The sequence below is a fragment of the Oratosquilla oratoria genome, chromosome 14 (genome assembly GCF_046742065.1).
Source record: "Oratosquilla oratoria isolate Oo_2021 chromosome 14, ASM4674206v1, whole genome shotgun sequence".
Taxonomy (NCBI): Eukaryota; Metazoa; Arthropoda; class Malacostraca; order Stomatopoda; family Squillidae; genus Oratosquilla; species Oratosquilla oratoria.
In genome coordinates, this window is record NC_134790.1 from 7746723 (window position 1) to 7766722 (window position 20000).

At 36.2% G+C, this 20000-nt stretch overlaps 1 protein-coding gene across 1 annotated transcript in view; it reads left to right on the plus strand.

Annotated features, from left to right (window-relative positions):
* The window catches only part of LOC143032717 (dipeptidase 1-like), a 295882-nt gene that overhangs the window by 240032 nt on the left and 35850 nt on the right, over positions 1-20000 (plus strand). Inside the window, exon 7 of the mRNA XM_076197632.1 lies at positions 11095-11271. Within this exon, the coding sequence (XP_076053747.1) occupies positions 11095-11271 (177 nt within the window). The remainder of the gene's footprint in view (positions 1-11094; positions 11272-20000) is intronic.

A 20000-nucleotide genomic window follows, 5' to 3' on the forward strand; every position in this document is an offset into this window, starting at 1 on the left:
TCTACTACTAGGTAGGTTGTGACTTTTGATCTTTCTTATGAAGTCTTCTGAGTGTTTTATGTGAGACTCTGAGAAACAACCTACATACGGTGATAGTATTTGTGTGAGCCATTTTGAGGTCTTATGTGTACAAGAATTCCTATTTGATATGATGGGTCTGAGGGGAATGCCGTCTTTGTGCAATTTTGGAAGACCGTAAAAGTTGGGCAACTGGGGATTAATGACTTTCAGTTTTTGGAACGTGTCTTTGCCTAAGATTTTGATGGCATGTTTGTTAAATTCTGAAGCAGTGCTTTTTAGAGGATTTTTTGATAGTTGTTCATATGTGTTTTTATCTTGTAATAGATCATGAACTTTGTTTTCATATTCTAAGTTATTAAGAATAACTAATTTCCCTCCCTTATCTGCCCTGGATATGATGACATCCTTACGATTTGTGAGATTTTCTACAGCCAGTTTGTATCGCTTTGGTAATCCACAGTCATTTTTAAAACAATCCAAAATACCATGCGTGAGAATACCTTTTAAACAATGTAGGTCTTTATCATAATTATTTGAAGCCAAGAACTTGTCAAATTCTACGATATAGTCTAATGCGTGGTTTCTAGTTGGGTGCATAGCAAAATTAACTCCTAGTCCCAACACTTCTAACTCATTACGAGAGAGAGTGATATCAGATAAATTTACTACATTTTCAGTCAATGAAAACTTGGACCACACACTGTTGTTACATAACCTAATTAGTTTCTTATTAAGAATTTCTAAATGTTTATCACTAACATGGGAAGCTTTGCTAATAGCTGATCTAGAAAGTAAATGGTAAGTATACTCATTGGAGCTCATAATCTTGAGGTGTCTTGTTGCAGATCTGACTTGTAGGTAGGCTGCATCACTTTCAAGGGAAGCGAGTTTGATACGTTCCTGTAAGAAGTCCCTGATGTAGGTGGGAAAACTGTATCCCAAACTCTTGTGTTTGAGAAACCCGAAGGACTTAGGACACACTTGTTCTTCTAAGCACTTGGATAAAAACAGACGTTGGTTCTTCCTTTTCTTGCTGGCTATGAGGGAAGTTTCCAACCGGCGGTAGGCCTTCTTTACCCCTTCTTGTAGTAGAGAAAGACGAAGTGGCGGAGAGAGTTCCATCGTGGGTGTAATTCACAACAAAGATATGTCGTAGCACATATGTAAAATAATACTGATGACCCACTTTCGGAGAAGAATAAGCGAAGATATAGAGATCTGTATATTTCGATCACTTACTGTGATCCTCTTCGGCAGATATAAGTTACAAAGTACAGAACAATGTGTATTTATAGTAAAGAAGTGAGGTAGCATGAGGGGACGAGGCTCAGGTCAACACGCCCGGCACGCATGCTCGCATCTTGGTGGCTCAGGTCACATGACCGGCGTTACATGGGCCTTGTTGATTTTTGTCCACCGTTAATGTTGATGGTAACATTTTATTTATGGCAAAAGAAGAAATACAGTCTGGTGACCATTGACCATGGGAAATGTTATAATTTGGGAAATTATTTATTAAGGAGGATTCTACTATTTTTCTTCTGAAACTACATTTGGATTTATAAATTATTTCAGCATCGTCCCAATTTATTCGGTGGTTTTTATTAGCGGCGTGCTGAAATACTGCGGAATTTTCCTGTCCGTATTTAACAGAGTTCTTGTGCTCCTTAACCCTGGTATTGAGATCTCGACCCGTCTGTCCCCAATATACATCATTGCAATCTAAACAAGGTAATTTATAAACTCCAGGGGTTGTATTACTCTTGGATCTGTGATGTATATTGACAACTTTACTGAACAAATTATTAGGATAATGGAAGATAAAATTTACCTTTTCCTTTGGTAACATGTGAGACAATTCATGGATTGATTTGTTAAAAGGCAATTTTATGCTTCTATTATCCCAATGATGATTCATGGCGGAATGGGAATCTGTTTTGTGAAAACTAATTTTGGCCTTGCTGAGAGCTTTTTGTAAAAACCACGGCGGGTATCCTAATTTTGTTAGTTGATTTTTCACTGAATTTAGTTCCAAATCTAAGTATTGGGAGCTACAAATTCTCAAAGCCCGTAAGAATAGGCCTGAAGCTACACTATATTTTATTTTGTCAGGATGGTGGCTAAAGAAATGTAGGTAGCTCCCTGTGTGGGTGGGCTTCCTATAAACTGTGAAGGACAGTGACTCCGCATTTCTTATTATTAATATATCTAGAAAAGGTAATTTGTGATCTAATTCCCATTCCACCTTGAATTTAATATTGTTCGTTAGGTGATTGAGCTGGTTGTGAAATTCTTGGAATGATCCCCAATCATCATCCCAAACCGTAAAGATATCATCTACATATCTATGCCAAAACATGGCGGGTGGTTTAATTTTCGGTAATAGCACTGGTATTTTGGATTGTTTTAAAAATGACTGTGGATTACCAAAGCGATACAAACTGGCTGTAGAAAATCTCACAAATCGTAAGGATGTCATCATATCCAGGGCAGATAAGGGAGGGAAATTAGTTATTCTTAATAACTTAGAATATGAAAACAAAGTTCATGATCTATTACAAGATAAAAACACATATGAACAACTATCAAAAAATCCTCTAAAAAGCACTGCTTCAGAATTTAACAAACATGCCATCAAAATCTTAGGCAAAGACACGTTCCAAAAACTGAAAGTCATTAATCCCCAGTTGCCCAACTTTTACGGTCTTCCAAAATTGCACAAAGACGGCATTCCCCTCAGACCCATCATATCAAATAGGAATTCTTGTACACATAAGACCTCAAAATGGCTCACACAAATACTATCACCGTATGTAGGTTGTTTCTCAGAGTCTCACATAAAACACTCAGAAGACTTCATAAGAAAGATCAAAAGTCACAACCTACCTAGTAGTAGAAAATTACTAAGTCTAGATGTAGTTTCGCTATTCACCCAAATTGATGTAACGGTAGTCTTAGAGTTTTTGAAAGTAAAATTACAACCATACCAGAACCAGCTACCACTGCCACTAGATAAAATATTAAGTTTAACACAACTTTGCGTCAACACCAATGTTTTTTCATTTAAAGATCTTTATTATAAACAGAAATTCGGATGTTCCATGGGCTCTAATCTCTCGCCAGTTCTAGCCAACTTATATATGGAATATTTTGAATCAGTGCTATTACCGAAAATTAAACCACCCGCCATGTTTTGGCATAGATATGTAGATGATATCTTTACGGTTTGGGATGATGATTGGGGATCATTCCAAGAATTTCACAACCAGCTCAATCACCTAACGAACAATATTAAATTCAAGGTGGAATGGGAATTAGATCACAAATTACCTTTTCTAGATATATTAATAATAAGAAATGCGGAGTCACTGTCCTTCACAGTTTATAGGAAGCCCACCCACACAGGGAGCTACCTACATTTCTTTAGCCACCATCCTGACAAAATAAAATATAGTGTAGCTTCAGGCCTATTCTTACGGGCTTTGAGAATTTGTAGCTCCCAATACTTAGATTTGGAACTAAATTCAGTGAAAAATCAACTAACAAAATTAGGATACCCGCCGTGGTTTTTACAAAAAGCTCTCAGCAAGGCCAAAATTAGTTTTCACAAAACAGATTCCCATTCCGCCATGAATCATCATTGGGATAATAGAAGCATAAAATTGCCTTTTAACAAATCAATCCATGAATTGTCTCACATGTTACCAAAGGAAAAGGTAAATTTTATCTTCCATTATCCTAATAATTTGTTCAGTAAAGTTGTCAATATACATCACAGATCCAAGAGTAATACAACCCCTGGAGTTTATAAATTACCTTGTTTAGATTGCAATGATGTATATTGGGGACAGACGGGTCGAGATCTCAATACCAGGGTTAAGGAGCACAAGAACTCTGTTAAATACGGACAGGAAAATTCCGCAGTATTTCAGCACGCCGCTAATAAAAACCACCGAATAAATTGGGACGATGCTGAAATAATTTATAAATCCAAATGTAGTTTCAGAAGAAAAATAGTAGAATCCTCCTTAATAAATAATTTCCCAAATTATAACATTTCCCATGGTCAATGGTCACCAGACTGTATTTCTTCTTTTGCCATAAATAAAATGTTACCATCAACATTAACGGTGGACAAAAATCAACAAGGCCCATGTAACGCCGGTCATGTGACCTGAGCCACCAAGATGCTAGCATGCGTGCCGGGCGTGTTGACCTGAGCCTCGTCCCCTCATGCTACCTCACTTCTTTACTATAAATACACATTGTTCTGTACTTTGTAACTTATATCTGCCGAAGAGGATCACAGTAAGTGATCGAAATATACAGATCTCTATATCTTCGCTTATTCTTCTCCGAAAGTGGGTCATCAGTATTATTTTACATATGTGCTACGACATATCTTTGTTGTGAATTACACCCACGATGGAACTCTCTCCGCCACTTCGTCTTTCTCTACTACAAGAAGGGGTAAAGAAGGCCTACCGCCGGTTGGAAACTTCCCTCATAGCCAGCAAGAAAAGGAAGAACCAACGTCTGTTTTTATCCAAGTGCTTAGAAGAACAAGTGTGTCCTAAGTCCTTCGGGTTTCTCAAACACAAGAGTTTGGGATACAGTTTTCCCACCTACATCAGGGACTTCTTACAGGAACGTATCAAACTCGCTTCCCTTGAAAGTGATGCAGCCTACCTACAAGTCAGATCTGCAACAAGACACCTCAAGATTATGAGCTCCAATGAGTATACTTACCATTTACTTTCTAGATCAGCTATTAGCAAAGCTTCCCATGTTAGTGATAAACATTTAGAAATTCTTAATAAGAAACTAATTAGGTTATGTAACAACAGTGTGTGGTCCAAGTTTTCATTGACTGAAAATGTAGTAAATTTATCTGATATCACTCTCTCTCGTAATGAGTTAGAAGTGTTGGGACTAGGAGTTAATTTTGCTATGCACCCAACTAGAAACCACGCATTAGACTATATCGTAGAATTTGACAAGTTCTTGGCTTCAAATAATTATGATAAAGACCTACATTGTTTAAAAGGTATTCTCACGCAAGGTATTTTGGATTGTTTTAAAAATGACTGTGGATTACCAAACCGATACAAACTGGCTGTAGAAAATCTCACAAATCGTAAGGATGTCATCATATCCAGGGCAGATAAGGGAGGGAAATTAGTTATTCTTAATAACTTAGAATATGAAAACAAAGTTCATGATCTATTACAAGATAAAAACACATATGAACAACTATCAAAAAATCCTCTAAAAAGCACTGCCTCAGAATTTAACAAACACGACATTAAAATTTTAGACAAAGACACGTTCCAAAAACTGAAGGTCATTAATCCTCAGTTGCCCAATTCTTATGGTCTTCCAAAATTGCACAAAGACGGCATTCCCCTCAGACCCATCATATCAAATAGGAATTCTTGTACACATAAGACCTCAAAATGGCTCACACAAATACTATCACCGTATGTAGGTTGTTTCTCAGAGTCTCACATAAAACACTCAGAAGACTTCATAAGAAAGATCAAAAGTCACAACCTACCTAGTAGTAGAAAATTACTAAGTCTAGATGTAGTTTCGCTATTCACCCAAATTGATGTAACGGTAGTCTTAGAGTTTTTGAAAGTAAAATTACAACCATACCAGAACCAGCTACCACTGCCACTAGATAAAATATTAAGTTTAACACAACTTTGCGTCAACACCAATGTTTTTTCATTTAAAGATCTTTATTATAAACAGAAATTCGGATGTTCCATGGGCTCTAATCTCTCGCCAGTTCTAGCCAACTTATATATGGAATATTTTGAATCAGTGCTATTACCGAAAATTAAACCACCCGCCATGTTTTGGCATAGATATGTAGATGATATCTTTACGGTTTGGGATGATGATTGGGGATCATTCCAAGAATTTCACAACCAGCTCAATCACCTAACGAACAATATTAAATTCAAGGTGGAATGGGAATTAGATCACAAATTACCTTTTCTAGATATATTAATAATAAGAAATGCGGAGTCACTGTCCTTCACAGTTTATAGGAAGCCCACCCACACAGGGAGCTACCTACATTTCTTTAGCCACCATCCTGACAAAATAAAATATAGTGTAGCTTCAGGCCTATTCTTACGGGCTTTGAGAATTTGTAGCTCCCAATACTTAGATTTGGAACTAAATTCAGTGAAAAATCAACTAACAAAATTAGGATACCCGCCGTGGTTTTTACAAAAAGCTCTCAGCAAGGCCAAAATTAGTTTTCACAAAACAGATTCCCATTCCGCCATGAATCATCATTGGGATAATAGAAGCATAAAATTGCCTTTTAACAAATCAATCCATGAATTGTCTCACATGTTACCAAAGGAAAAGGTAAATTTTATCTTCCATTATCCTAATAATTTGTTCAGTAAAGTTGTCAATATACATCACAGATCCAAGAGTAATACAACCCCTGGAGTTTATAAATTACCTTGTTTAGATTGCAATGATGTATATTGGGGACAGACGGGTCGAGATCTCAATACCAGGGTTAAGGAGCACAAGAACTCTGTTAAATACGGACAGGAAAATTCCGCAGTATTTCAGCACGCCGCTAATAAAAACCACCGAATAAATTGGGACGATGCTGAAATAATTTATAAATCCAAATGTAGTTTCAGAAGAAAAATAGTAGAATCCTCCTTAATAAATAATTTCCCAAATTATAACATTTCCCATGGTCAATGGTCACCAGACTGTATTTCTTCTTTTGCCATAAATAAAATGTTACCATCAACATTAACGGTGGACAAAAATCAACAAGGCCCATGTAACGCCGGTCATGTGACCTGAGCCACCAAGATGCGAGCATGCGTGCCGGGCGTGTTGACCTGAGCCTCGTCCCCTCATGCTACCTCACTTCTTTACTATAAATACACATTGTTCTGTACTTTGTAACTTATATCTGCCGAAGAGGATCACAGTAAGTGATCGAAATATACAGATCTCTATATCTTCGCTTATTCTTCTCCGAAAGTGGGTCATCAGTATTATTTTACATATGTGCTACGACATATCTTTGTTGTGATATATATATATAAATTATATATATATATATATATATGCGTGTGTACGTATGTGCACTGATGTGTTTACACGTATTGTGTGTTTGTATGCATAACAAAGAAACATTCTAATAAATTTCAAGTGATGTCTATTGATTTGTTTTTCGTGGTTTTATTGTAAAGACTATATGAGCATCTATTACTAGCTTTGTTATTTCAAAGTAAATTATGATCTTCCTTTGATAACGTAGGGATCTTAACGAAGTGTACTATAATCATCATCACCTATTTACAAGATGTTGGATATGCTCATTGTATTATTCTGGTGATTTATTTTTACTTCTTTATATAATTTTGTTTTTACCCTCATGCATGATGGGGATGGACTTTGTTTTGCTACATTGCTTCTGATCCAGGGTAGTAAACGGATACAGGGATGACCCGTCATCCACAAGAAGCTAAGAAGTTAGTATGTGAGTGTGTGTGTGTGTGTGTGTGTGTGTGTGTGTGTGTGTGTGTGTGTGTGTGTGTGTGTGTGTGTGTGTGTGTGTGTGTGTGTGTGTGTGTGTGTGTGTGTGTGTGTGTGTGTGTGTGTGTGTGTGTGTGTGTGTGTGTGTGTGTGTGTGTGTGTGTGTGTGTGTGTGTGTGTGTGTGTGTGTGTGTGTGTGTGTTTGTGAAATGGGTGTGGGTAGGTACGTGTCTTTGACTTTGCTACCTCCCTTTTAAGGGGTAAAAAGCTCTTGGTATATAGACAGATAGATAGATAGCTTTTACTCGACACGGTGCAATATTTCCTTCATTCTCCTCCTTCTATCAGTTACCTTTTTCATCTGTGAGTGTGTTATCTTTCCATCCCACGTCTCCTCTTCTTTCTTACTGTGCCTTCCCTTCTCCATGAGGAGAGTGAAGCCATCACTGATTCCCTGCAGCACTTTACGATTCGGTTCTCATTTCCATATCGTCTTTTGCTGATTGTCTTTCTCCTCCTCTTCGTCTCGTTCTATCGAAGTCTCCGGCATGTGTCATCACTATCTGGTTATAGCTATTTTATTACCCAGAGGGTATCAGATTATTGAATATTTCTTTCTTTCTTTTTTAAATTGTGTTACATTGGGGTATTAGGGTTTTATGGAGTACTGACTGTAAATGTCCAGGCTGTTATTGAGTATTTCTTTCTTTCTTTTTTAAAATGTATTACAATGGGGTATTAGGCTTTTATGGTGTACTGACTAGAAATGTTCAGGCTGTTATTGAATATTTGTTATTTCTTTTTCACATTGAATTACAACGGAGTATTAGGCTTTTATGGAGTACTTACTGGAAATGTTCAGGCTGTTATTAGATATTTCTTTCTTTTTTAGATTGTATTATAATGGGGTATTAGGGTTTTATGGAGTATTGACTGGAAATGTTCAGGCTATTATTGAATACTATTTCTAAATATATTACAATGGGGCATTAGGTTTTTATAGAGTATTTAATGGAAATGTTCAGGCTGTTATTGAATACTTTTTTAAATGTATTACAATGGGGTATTAGGTTTTTATGGAGTACTTATTGGAAATGTTCAGGCTGTTATTGAATACTTTTTTAAATGTATTACAATGGGGTATTAGGTTTTTATAGAGTAATTACTGGAAATGTTCAGGCTGTAATTGAATATTTTTTAAATGTATTACAATGGGGTATTAGGTTTTTATGGAGTACTTATTGGAAATATTCAGACTGTTATTCAATATTTCTTAAATGTATTACAGTGGGGTATTAGGTTTTTATCGAATACTTACTGAACATGTTCAGGCTGTTATTGAATATTTTTTTAAATGTATTACAATGGGGTGTTAGGTTTTTATGGAGTATTGACTGGAAATGTTCAGGCTGTTATTGAATAGTTTTCTTTCTTTTTTAAAAGGTATTACAATGTGGTATTAGGATTTTACGGAGTACTGACTGGAAAGTGTTCAGGCTGTTATTGAACATTTTTAATGTATTACAATGGGGTATTAGGCTTTTATGGAGTACGGATTGGAAAATGTTCAGGTTGTCATCAGTTTAAGGGGTTTAATGAAATCACATAAGAACATAAGAATGAAGGAGACTGCAAGAGACCATAAGGCCTACACTAGGCAGCTCCGTATCCATCACCACCTGTCATCCCCATCCATAAAGTTGTCTAATCGGAAATGAAATATATATATATTTATACATTTTTGTGATTGCATACTATTTTTCAATTAGAGAGAAACCCTTAGTCATGTTTTGGCTTTGATATTTTTCCTTTTGCTTCCATTCTTAAATCTGACGATTTAAACACCATATGAGGACGGAGCCTTTATTTATACGACGTTTCGCTTATTGTCGCTTTTTCAAGTACTTGAAAAAGCTGTAATAAGCGAAACGTCGTATAAATAAAGGCTCCGTTCTCATATGGTATTTAACTCGCCAGTCTTGTCGGCAGCTGCTACTTTCATAAAAATTCTTGAATCTCTTTTGCCATCTCAGTGATTCTGCCTTTCCCTTTCCTTTCAACAATCCGTGGCGGAATACAATAATATCACTGTTTATGTTCCTTTGCATGTCATAAAAAGGTGATTAAATGGGGCGGAACGTGGGACAGGAGATTCTTTTTTTTTTTTTTTTCTTACAAAGAATTACAAAGGCGGAGCACGCCAACAGGAGCCCTTTTGGTCCATAACTAGGTCGGATGCGAAAAAAATATAATAATGATAAGTAAACAAAAATAAATAAAAGCTATAATACAAATGATAGAAGAAATTGATAAATGCATAGGTATAGTTGAATAATAAACAAACAGGTAAATAGTAAATTATGATAAATTGACAGATAAATAATAATAAATTAAAATCAAGCCAATAATAAGCAGAGTAATAATAACCAACAAATAAACAAAGTATATAAGATAAATGACAGTCATTACAGCATCTTGCTTACGACAAATCAAATAAAGGTATTTTTCTAATCAAACATTCTCTTATTGAAGATAATGGAACCTTCTATGCTTACGTGTGAACATAAAGAAGTGTATTGATAACATTGAGTGTTGAGTGATTGTGTTTCACGTAGTCAGATTTTAGGAATGTAATTACTCATTATTCTTCTGTAATTGACGAGTTATTTTTCAATTAGAAATTAATTTAGTTCACTTCTAACATCTACTCTTTCTCATCATATGTTCCTTTTTCCAATATTTCATTAATCATTTTATGACGCTTCATGTTCCGTATGATATCGTCTTCAAAGATGGAAGACAATAATCACCGAAAGAATATGAATACAAGTATACTTCGACAATAGCCCCTCCCTCCAGCACTAATGAGGCGATATGAAACATAAACAAACAAACAGAAAGCCCACATCAAACAAGCAAGTAATAGAATAATTATGTAAAGAATAGAAAATAGCGTTTGAATAAGTAAGTTCATTAATGAAAAGATAAACGATAAAGGAAGATAAGGACACTGAGAATAAATTAATTGTATAAGATATAAGTATATTTATCTATAAGCAGTTTGAAAAGTAATCTCTCAATTCCTAATTTTCATGCAATAAAAAATCTAATCTTTATATTCTTATTTTCATTCATATTCTTATTATAAATTCATGCATTCAAAAAATATTTTGCTTACATTTTCATTCATATTTTCTTTCTTGTTTCCTTCTTACTATATTTTTCATTTTTTTCTAGCGTTTATCAAGCACAGCTTAAACACATTAATGTTTAGGTTTGTGCTAAGTTGTTGTAGCGTCCGTTTGTATATTTTCGTATAATATCTCATTTTATTTTTTGTCTACGCCGTATCTTCAAATCATTCCCAAACCCTTCTTCCGCCTTCTCACTCAATTTCCATCAGCTTTGTTCTATCCTCCCTACTCCTATTCTTTCCACAGAGGACTAACTCAGTCACTCCAATAACGCTACTGCACCCCACTCACGTCCTTTCCCGTGCCTCTGTCCTCATATGTAACCGTTCTTGTTCGATTATCCTTTCAGAAAGTGGTGCTGGAGATGAACCGTCTGGGGATGATGGTCGATCTTTCTCACGTCTCGACTCAGACGATGCGAGACGCCTTGGCCACTTCGAAGGCGCCCGTCATCTTCAGCCATTCCTCTGCGCGCCATCTGTGCAACAATGCCCGGAACGTGCCTGACGATATACTAAGACAAGTGGTAAGTTCAGCACGTTGATTTGGATGTTATGCAAATGACGCGCTTCAAGGCCATCGGTTATCGTGGATCAGGGCCCCATAGCAAAGGCAATGGAATACATTTGTGCTCAATAGTACCAAACTTTTTCGTTGAATTTAGGAATGAATCACTGATCAAAAGAGAGCTTCCGTCAACTTAGAATCATGAGTTTATTTCCTTGGGTGAATGATATAATTTAGCAGCTGCCGCATTTCAACATCTCGAGTGACAGTAACTACTTAGCAGTTTGCAATGATAACACTTCGAGCCATATTATATCATTAGTACACACATTACTTGATATCTAGAAATTAGGTTGTGGGTTAACATAACTTACGTTTACTTATGATAATTCAATACTGCACGATTGTAGTATCATTACAGTTGATGACAACGATTTCAAGTTTTATTTAGGATTCCTTATTGTAAATCTGAATTAAACCAAGAAGGAATGGATAGTTTCAGGAGAAGAGAAAAAGTGAAAAGTCACCTTTACTTTGAGTACATGATTTAGTTTTAACTGAAGACCGGGGAGATATGATCGTAAGATTTCATATCCATTAAAGTGAGGATAATACCATGCGTAGTACGTAGTAGATATATTCAGACCTTTGAAAATATTTTCCCACAACTGTAACTGTGAATGTCATTTATAGACGCTGCCCAAGCACACGGAGCGAAGGTTACGATTCATAGTTAAGAACCTCCGGATTTTAACTTGTAGTATTTTATTACATTTTAACCTCGTTGCTTTGGAAAAAAACATACTGTTTTCACTTACTCAAAGAAAGACGGGCTCTGGTTTGATTGATCATCACTGCAAGGAAGGGCTTATGTTCGTTTATGAAATGATTTTTGTTGCAAATAAAATAAGGAAAAAAGTAAAATTAATGTATATAGGTGTTTTGTGGCTTAGAAACAAAGAGTTAGATTGAAATGCATGATTACTAGCTAAGACACACAGCTTACTCTTTCACTGCAAGAATGATCGAGCATGAAAATAAAAAAAATCAACACATTGTTGCTGCTTGAGAGAAATGTGCAGGGGTGTAAGACAATTTTATCCATCTCATTTACTCTTGATTTATCAATTATATGTTTATTTGATTTTTATACTATTTGTTTATTTATGTATTTATCTTACTGGTCAGAATGAGGTCATGGTTGATATGTATCCCTTTAACATTCGTGCCAAAGGAAAGTACTTTTTTACGAGATTTTTTTTTAATGATTTTCCACCTGTTCAACAGTTTCAGTGACTTGATGTCTCGTGAACTTTTTGTTGTAGATAATAACAGACAGATTAATTCAACTTGAGGACGCTTTTCCCCCAAATTGAACTGAAAATTTCGAGACAAAAGCAGAATCTAAGTTAAAAAAGAGGAAGAACAAGAAGAAAAATAAAAAAAAATAAAAAAAGGAGAAAAAGATGAAGAAGAATAAAAAAATAAATAAGATGAAGAAAAAAGAAAAGAAAAAAATAATAAGATGAAGAAGAAGAAAAAGAAAAAGAAAAAATAAAGAAAGAAGAAGAGGAAGAAGAAGAAGAAGAAGAAGAAGAAGAAGAAGAAGAAGAAGAAGAAGAAGAAGAAGAAGAAGAAGAAGAAGAAGAAAGAAAAAGAAAAAGAAAAAAGAAAAAGAAAAAGAAGAAGAAGAAAAAGAAGAAGAAGAAGAAGAAGAAGAAGAAAGATTACCATTACAGAATGTATAAGAAACTCAACGGTACGACAGTAAACATAAAAAGAATATATATACATATATATATATATATATATATATATATATATATATATATATATATATATATATATATATATATATATATATATATATATCGGTAGGTGTTTATAGCAATAGCTAGGATTGCTTCTGGTAACCCGTTACTATCATTATAATAAAAGGGAGCGCAATTAGTGGCAATTACCGCGAGTGAAAAATAAAGCAGGTTGACTGCTTTTGGTAGAGAGGGGCAGGAGTTTAATTATGAGAAGTTTCAGTAGTTAGGGTAATGAAGTACAGCCGTCTGCAAAAGACTTTCCGCGTAATCAGATCTGTCGCTTCTGCACTGATTAAGAATGATCTTCTTAATTACATTAATGATGATAAAGGTGGGGGCTCGCCTTACAACACCGTGTTTGATCCCGTCCATAGACGACGGACTTTTAATATTTTCGAGAAGAAAGTGTGGCTTAAGACGAAGAAGGTAATCCTTACCGGTCGAGGATTTATGTTCCACCAACCAAGATTTTTGCCGAATGAAATTCTATGGATTTTTTTTTTCTTTTTCTTTTTTTAACTTCACTCCCACGGTGGGAGGGCTGATCCCTCGACAAATAGTCTGCACCAATCACAGTCAAGATAGCAAACGAGGGAAGGTGTATGATAACTATTTGGATTAGGAACCTGGCAGTCCCGACTACCGAGCTAAAACCATCAGTACGCTGAAGCTCCCACCTGGGTGAATAAAATTGTTTGCCGTCTGCCAGAAGAGAATATATAAGTTATATTCTCGTGGCAATTATAATGAGATAGTATCATTCTTGCATAGCCTAGAATACTTTATGACTGAATAAAGTCATAGATTGCTTGCCAGAATAAGATTTATATAAGTTGTCGCTGTATTGACTGGGTTAATATTTTTGTAGCTACATGAGTTTAGTATTCTCAATTCTGTTTGGTACCAATTTATTTTATTTAGGTTGGAGACGCAACCTAAATATAATCTGTGGCTATGTTTATGTATTTACCTAGTTGTATTTTCCGGGACCTAGTTATGGACCAAAAGGTCTCCTGCCGGCATGCTCTTCTTTTGTAATCGTTGGTAGGATGGTGAGATAAGCACCGAGAATTGTTGAAGTCTTAATTACTGACGGTTCGCTCATAACAGAGCTTGTTCAGAGTGTACATACATGGTCAGGAAATCAACAATTTATACCTCGCATCATTCCGCGTTCCTTCTTTAACCCATTCCATCCATCGCTCTCGTGCCCTTCAACTCCCATCCAGCTGGATGGTACTACGTGTTGAATGAATATTTGAATATATGGATAATTAAAATTATATATATCTATAATTATATAAGAAACAAGCAAAACATTTAAACAAACAAGTAGTTGTACTTTAACTCCTTTAAGCTGTAAAAAGGAAGCTTCGTAGCAAAACGAGGAAAATAACGAGCTAACTTCTCTAAAAAGAACATGTTTAGACGTTATTAGTGGATAGGTATCATGAACTCAGGTGATATTAGATACATAAGAAGACCTTCCTTACTAAACGACTTAAGAAGTATTAAGACATACAATCCTGACTTTAAGGATGCTCTGAAATCAGTTAGTCTTGTTTGTTGAAGATGTTCATAAAAAGCACAAACAAATTGCTAGAATGCTTATACTAAATATTAGAAAAAAGGGCATAATATTAAAGTCACATAGAAAGTCAAAATACATTTTTCTTGCATGAGTGGAATTTGAAAGTGAAGTGACTTCATACTAGGTAATTAAAATTTCAAAGGAAATTGATAATATTAGAATGATATTTCTTACACTTAGAAATAAAGAAAAGAGAAAAATTGAACCCCAACTATCAAGTCTTAGATATGAATTATTAGCGTTATAAACATTTTCCCTTGCCGTATAATGAATGAATAAAAGAAATAATTGATGGAAAATAAAGGATGGTTCAGGTAATTTTTGCTTTTCTAAAGCTTATATTTTATTCAAATTTTATGAGAACCACAGAGCGCAAATAAAACCACACGACATTAACCACTATAAAATACTTGTAGCATTACAACATCAAATTTAGCTATCTTTTATACAACGAATATAATTACCTATAAAAACGATGTAGCGCTCTTTGTCATATTTTGACGTACGTACGTACATACATACATACATACATACATACATACATACATACATACATACATACATACATACATACAAACATACATACATACAAACATACATACATACATACATACATACATACATACATACATACATACATACATATATACATACATATACATACATTATACCAACGGCTTTTTCCTCCTTACAAGGGTGGAGGCCAAAGACAAAGGCACAAATCCACTCCCACCCATTTCATCCCCACATTCTCTACTCCCATTCATCACCCCTCCCTCCCTCTTTTCTTGGCTCCTCCTGGATGACGGGTCATCCTTGCATCTCGCTCACTGCCCTGGTTCAGAAGCAATGTACCAAGACTCAGCACATCCACAGCAAGGCTACTTCCTTTAATCGGTGTCCCCCACCTTCTCCGTTCCCTCACATATAAAAAGAGAAGACGGGAGAAAGTCCTTCGGGCTGCGTCAAAATATCATTCACACATACTCCCCCCCCTCCATCCCCCTCCACCATCCCCCCATTCCTCTCCATACAACACAGCGTCATCCATACAAAACCGTTCTCCACTCACCCCTATCTTGTCTTCTCTCTTCCTTCCTCAACAGACATTCCCCTCTTTCCCAATGCTCCTTTTACCCCATCCATCCACCTCATCCTTGGTCCCCTCCCCCTCATGATCACTCCTTCCATCTCTGCATTTCATACCTCTTTTACTAATCTTTCTCTACTTATCCTTGAGAAACCAAGATATATACATTTTGGGGAAATCGTACAGTATGAAAGAAGATTAACTTTTCTAATGTGGCCTAAGGCAAACTCCTTTTATTTGCATAATTTTTAGGGGAAATTATGCAATATGCGTCTCTTAGGAAAGAAAAAAAACTGTTCTGATGAATGTGGCCTTAGGCAAACCGCATTTCTTTGCTTAATCTTTAGAGAAGTCATGCAATATGCGTCTCTTAGGAAAGAAAAGACTGTTCTGATGAATGTGGCCTTAGGTGAACCGCATTTCTTTGCTTAGACCTTGATTATCGAGTCTCGATATTACAAACAAGTCACGGGCTGCCCAGGCTTATCCAGGCATGTAACTGATATTGGTGACGAAAGGATCGATTCTGGCTAACAGCCCAGATAGGGTTGTGTTTCCTGCTCGGATAACCCCATTGTTTTCTTATAGGTGGCTCATAGCTGCGATGGACCCGTCCTTTGGTTGCAGGTCGAGAAGAGGAAAAGATATGTGAGGATGTGCGTTTTAGAAAGGAAGTGGCCGAAGCTGTGGTTACTTGTTCGCTTGTTTGCTTGTTTGCTTTTGAAAGGTTGTATACCAAGAACGGTGCCTCGTCTTTTCTGAATATGGAGCCACATTTTCCTGGCACTACTTCGCGCGAGAAGAAGTAGTATTAGTATACAAATACCAGTTTATAGACATCTATTCTAGAAGTCTTTCACATTATGTATATGCACGGTTGATATTAGCGCGAAAGAATTCCCTTCTGTGTCCACAAGGATTTGTTCCTACTAGATGACCCCAGTGACACGACATTTCTGCCCAAATAATGGCAACGCACAATAATACAACAAAGATCTGTTATAACAATTTACGAATAGTTATAACAGTGTAATAACACACGGACTGTAATATCGCTGATGAAGACTCCTTTGGTCTAGCTACAAGCCACATCGGGACCTCCACGCGTCAGCCTTTCCGTCTTTGGAATTCCCATGTCATGGTTAGATGAATTAACCGAATTTCACTGCACGTACGATTAGATCAACTAAACAGAGGGTCCGGCTCCGACCACCTGTCAGCATGTGTGTGATGTCAGCTATTAATTCCGTGTTCTCGTCTCTTATTCTCTCGTTCCTTTAACTTGGCCATGGCCTCTATTTGCTTCCACTATTATCCTTCTGATAATTATCCATCTTATTCTCCTTCACACATCCTTCTTTCTCTCTTCTTCCTTGTTTCTACTTTCCTCCTCCTTCAATTCCTCCTGCGCTACCTCATCTTTCTTTTCACTCCTCATAATCATTCCTTTCCTTCCTTTATTAAATGGTTACTTTCACCAGGATTTATTAATTTCCTTCTTATTTTCTAATACTTATTTTCTTTACTATCCAGTCTCTTTCTTTCATTTTGCTTCTCCATATATTACTATTCCTCTTCCAAACACTTACTGTTTCTCATCTTCTCTTTCCACCTTCTCCTCTTCCTCATTTCATTTTCCTCTTCCTCTTTTCTGTTATAAACCTACGTATCCATCTACTCTTACTCTTCATCTTTCTCCTCTTCCTCTCCATTTCCTTCTTTCAATTCTGCTCTATCCTCCTCTTCCTCTCTTTTTCGTTTTTCTTTTCTGGTCTCCCTTCCCCTTTCTCTCCTTGTTTATCTCCCCCTTCCTCCTCTTCTTTCTCTTTCTTTTCATTTGCCTTTCCCTCATCCTAATCTTCTTAATCTTTCTCTTCCTTTTCCTTTTACCTTTGCTCTTCCTTTCTCATCTCTTCCCAATTATCTTGCTCTCTTTTTATCTTCTTCCTCTTTGTTTGCTCTCTAGCTTCTCTCTTTTCCTCCCTCTCGTCCTGCTCTTCTTGTTTCTCATCTACTTGCTATTCTGCCTTCTCCTGCTATTCCTCCTACTTCCTTATTCTCCTTATCCTCCTTATTCTCCTTATTTTCCTTATTCTCCTTATTCTCCTTATTCTCCCTATTTTCCTTATTCTCCTTATTCTCCTTATTCTCCTTATTTTCCTTATTCTCCTTATTCTCCTTATTCTCCTTATTCTCCTTATTCTCCTTATTCTCCTTATTCTCCTTATTCTCCTTATTCTCCTTATCCTCCTTATTCTCCTTATTCTTCTTACTCTGCCTTATCCTGCTATTCCTCCTGCTCCTAATATTCCTTATTCTCCTCAATTTTCCATGCCACCATTACCTCCATCCATTTCTCCCTCTTCCCTCACTTTTCCTATTACTTTCCTCACTATTTCTCATTTTCTTTATTTTCTTTATTTTTCTCCCAATCACTTATGTTATCTCCTGCTACTTCTCCTATTCCTCATAAACATTATTGTCATTACCCTAATCACCATAACTTTCTTTTTCATACCTCAATTTCTTCACATATTCTCCTTTCTCCTCCTTTCTCTCTTACTCCTTCAACATCTCCAACTCCTATTCCTTTTCCTTATCCCTTTTTTCCTCGTGCTCATGATCATCAATATCATTACCATAACTACCATTATCATTTTCCTCTTCTTCCTCCTCATTTTTTCTCTTTGATCTCCTCTTCCAATTTCTTCAACTTCTCCTCTATTTCCTCTTATTCCATTTGTTCTCTTCTTACTTTTCTGTCAACTTATTTTCGAATTCCTTATCCTACTTTAATCACTACACTTACTCCTACTACTTTTCCATAATTGTTTTTGTCCTCCTTATTTTTTTCTTCCTTCTCTCCCTCCTCCGTCTTTTCATCATCATCATCATCATCCTACTCTTATTCTGACTCCTCTTATACCTCCTCCCTTTGCTCTTACTTATCATAATCATCTTCCTCCAATTTTGCTAATTTTTCCACATCTTCCATCGTTAACGCCTTCTACTCCTACTCCTCCTCCTCATCCCTCCTCATTCCTCTTCCTCCTCTTCCTCCTCCTCTTCCTCCTCCTTCTCCTCCTCTTCCTCCTCCTCCTCCTCCTCTTCTTCCTCCTCCTCCTGCTCCTCTTTCTCCTCTTCCTCCTCCTCTTCCTACTCCTCTTCCTTCTCCTCCTACTCCTTAGCTCTTTCCCAACTCCTCCTTTTCTCCTACTTATCTCTCCTATCTTCTGCTTCTGTTTTCTATATTTTCCTTTCCCCCACTAGTAAGTTCGCTGAGTGAGCGTGTTAGGACGTCGTTACTTGCGGCGAAGGTCGAGGTGAGGGCGGTTCGAATCCTGCCACCGGCGAAGTTGAACCAAGGGCATGGTTCATTAAATTCCACGCTACAAAGCCCTCTGTGAGGGGCACCATCCTAGCCTCCTGATAGGGGGGAGTGTGTGACGTTAAACCATATCATCATCATCATCTTTACCTTTCCCCTCCTGCCAATAGTATTTACAAAGGATTACAAAGGCGGAGCATGCCGACAGGAGACCTTTTGGTCTATATCTAGGTCAGATGAGAAAAAAATCATAAAAATAATAAATTGATAGATAAAAACTATAATAATGTAAATAACAAACAGAATACATAAATAAATGCATAGGTATAGTTAAATAACAAAAAAAAAAGGTAAATAGTAAATAATAATGAATTGACATTTTAATATCATTCATTCTCTTTGTCTATTTGTTCTTGTCCACACCACCATTTCCTATTACCTTTCCTCTTCCACGTTCACTCTACTTCATGCTCTTACTTCTCTTTCTCCTTTTCATCTTCTTACATTTATTAGTATCTTTACTTCTACTTTTCGATGAAAAAGAGAAATACGAAGTAGAAGTATGGGGAACCGATAGAGAAAAAGCAAGAACAAAGATAAAGGAGAAATAAAAGACGAAGAACAAGAGGGGAAGAAAAAGTAATAGAAGAAAGACAAAAAGAAAAAAAACAAGACCTAGAATGAAAGAGAAAAAGAAATAAACAGTAAATGAAAGAAATACGAAGAGAGAAGAAGGAGAAGGAAAAGAAAAGTAGAAGAAACAAAACAAAACAAAAAAAGGAAAACCAAGAAGATGAAGGAGGAAAAACAACAATACAGGATAAACTGAAAAGAAAAAGAAAGAGAAAATCAAGAAAAACTGAAAAGAAAATGAAAATGAAAATCAAGAAAAACTGAAAAGAAAAGAGGGAAAATCAATAAAAAA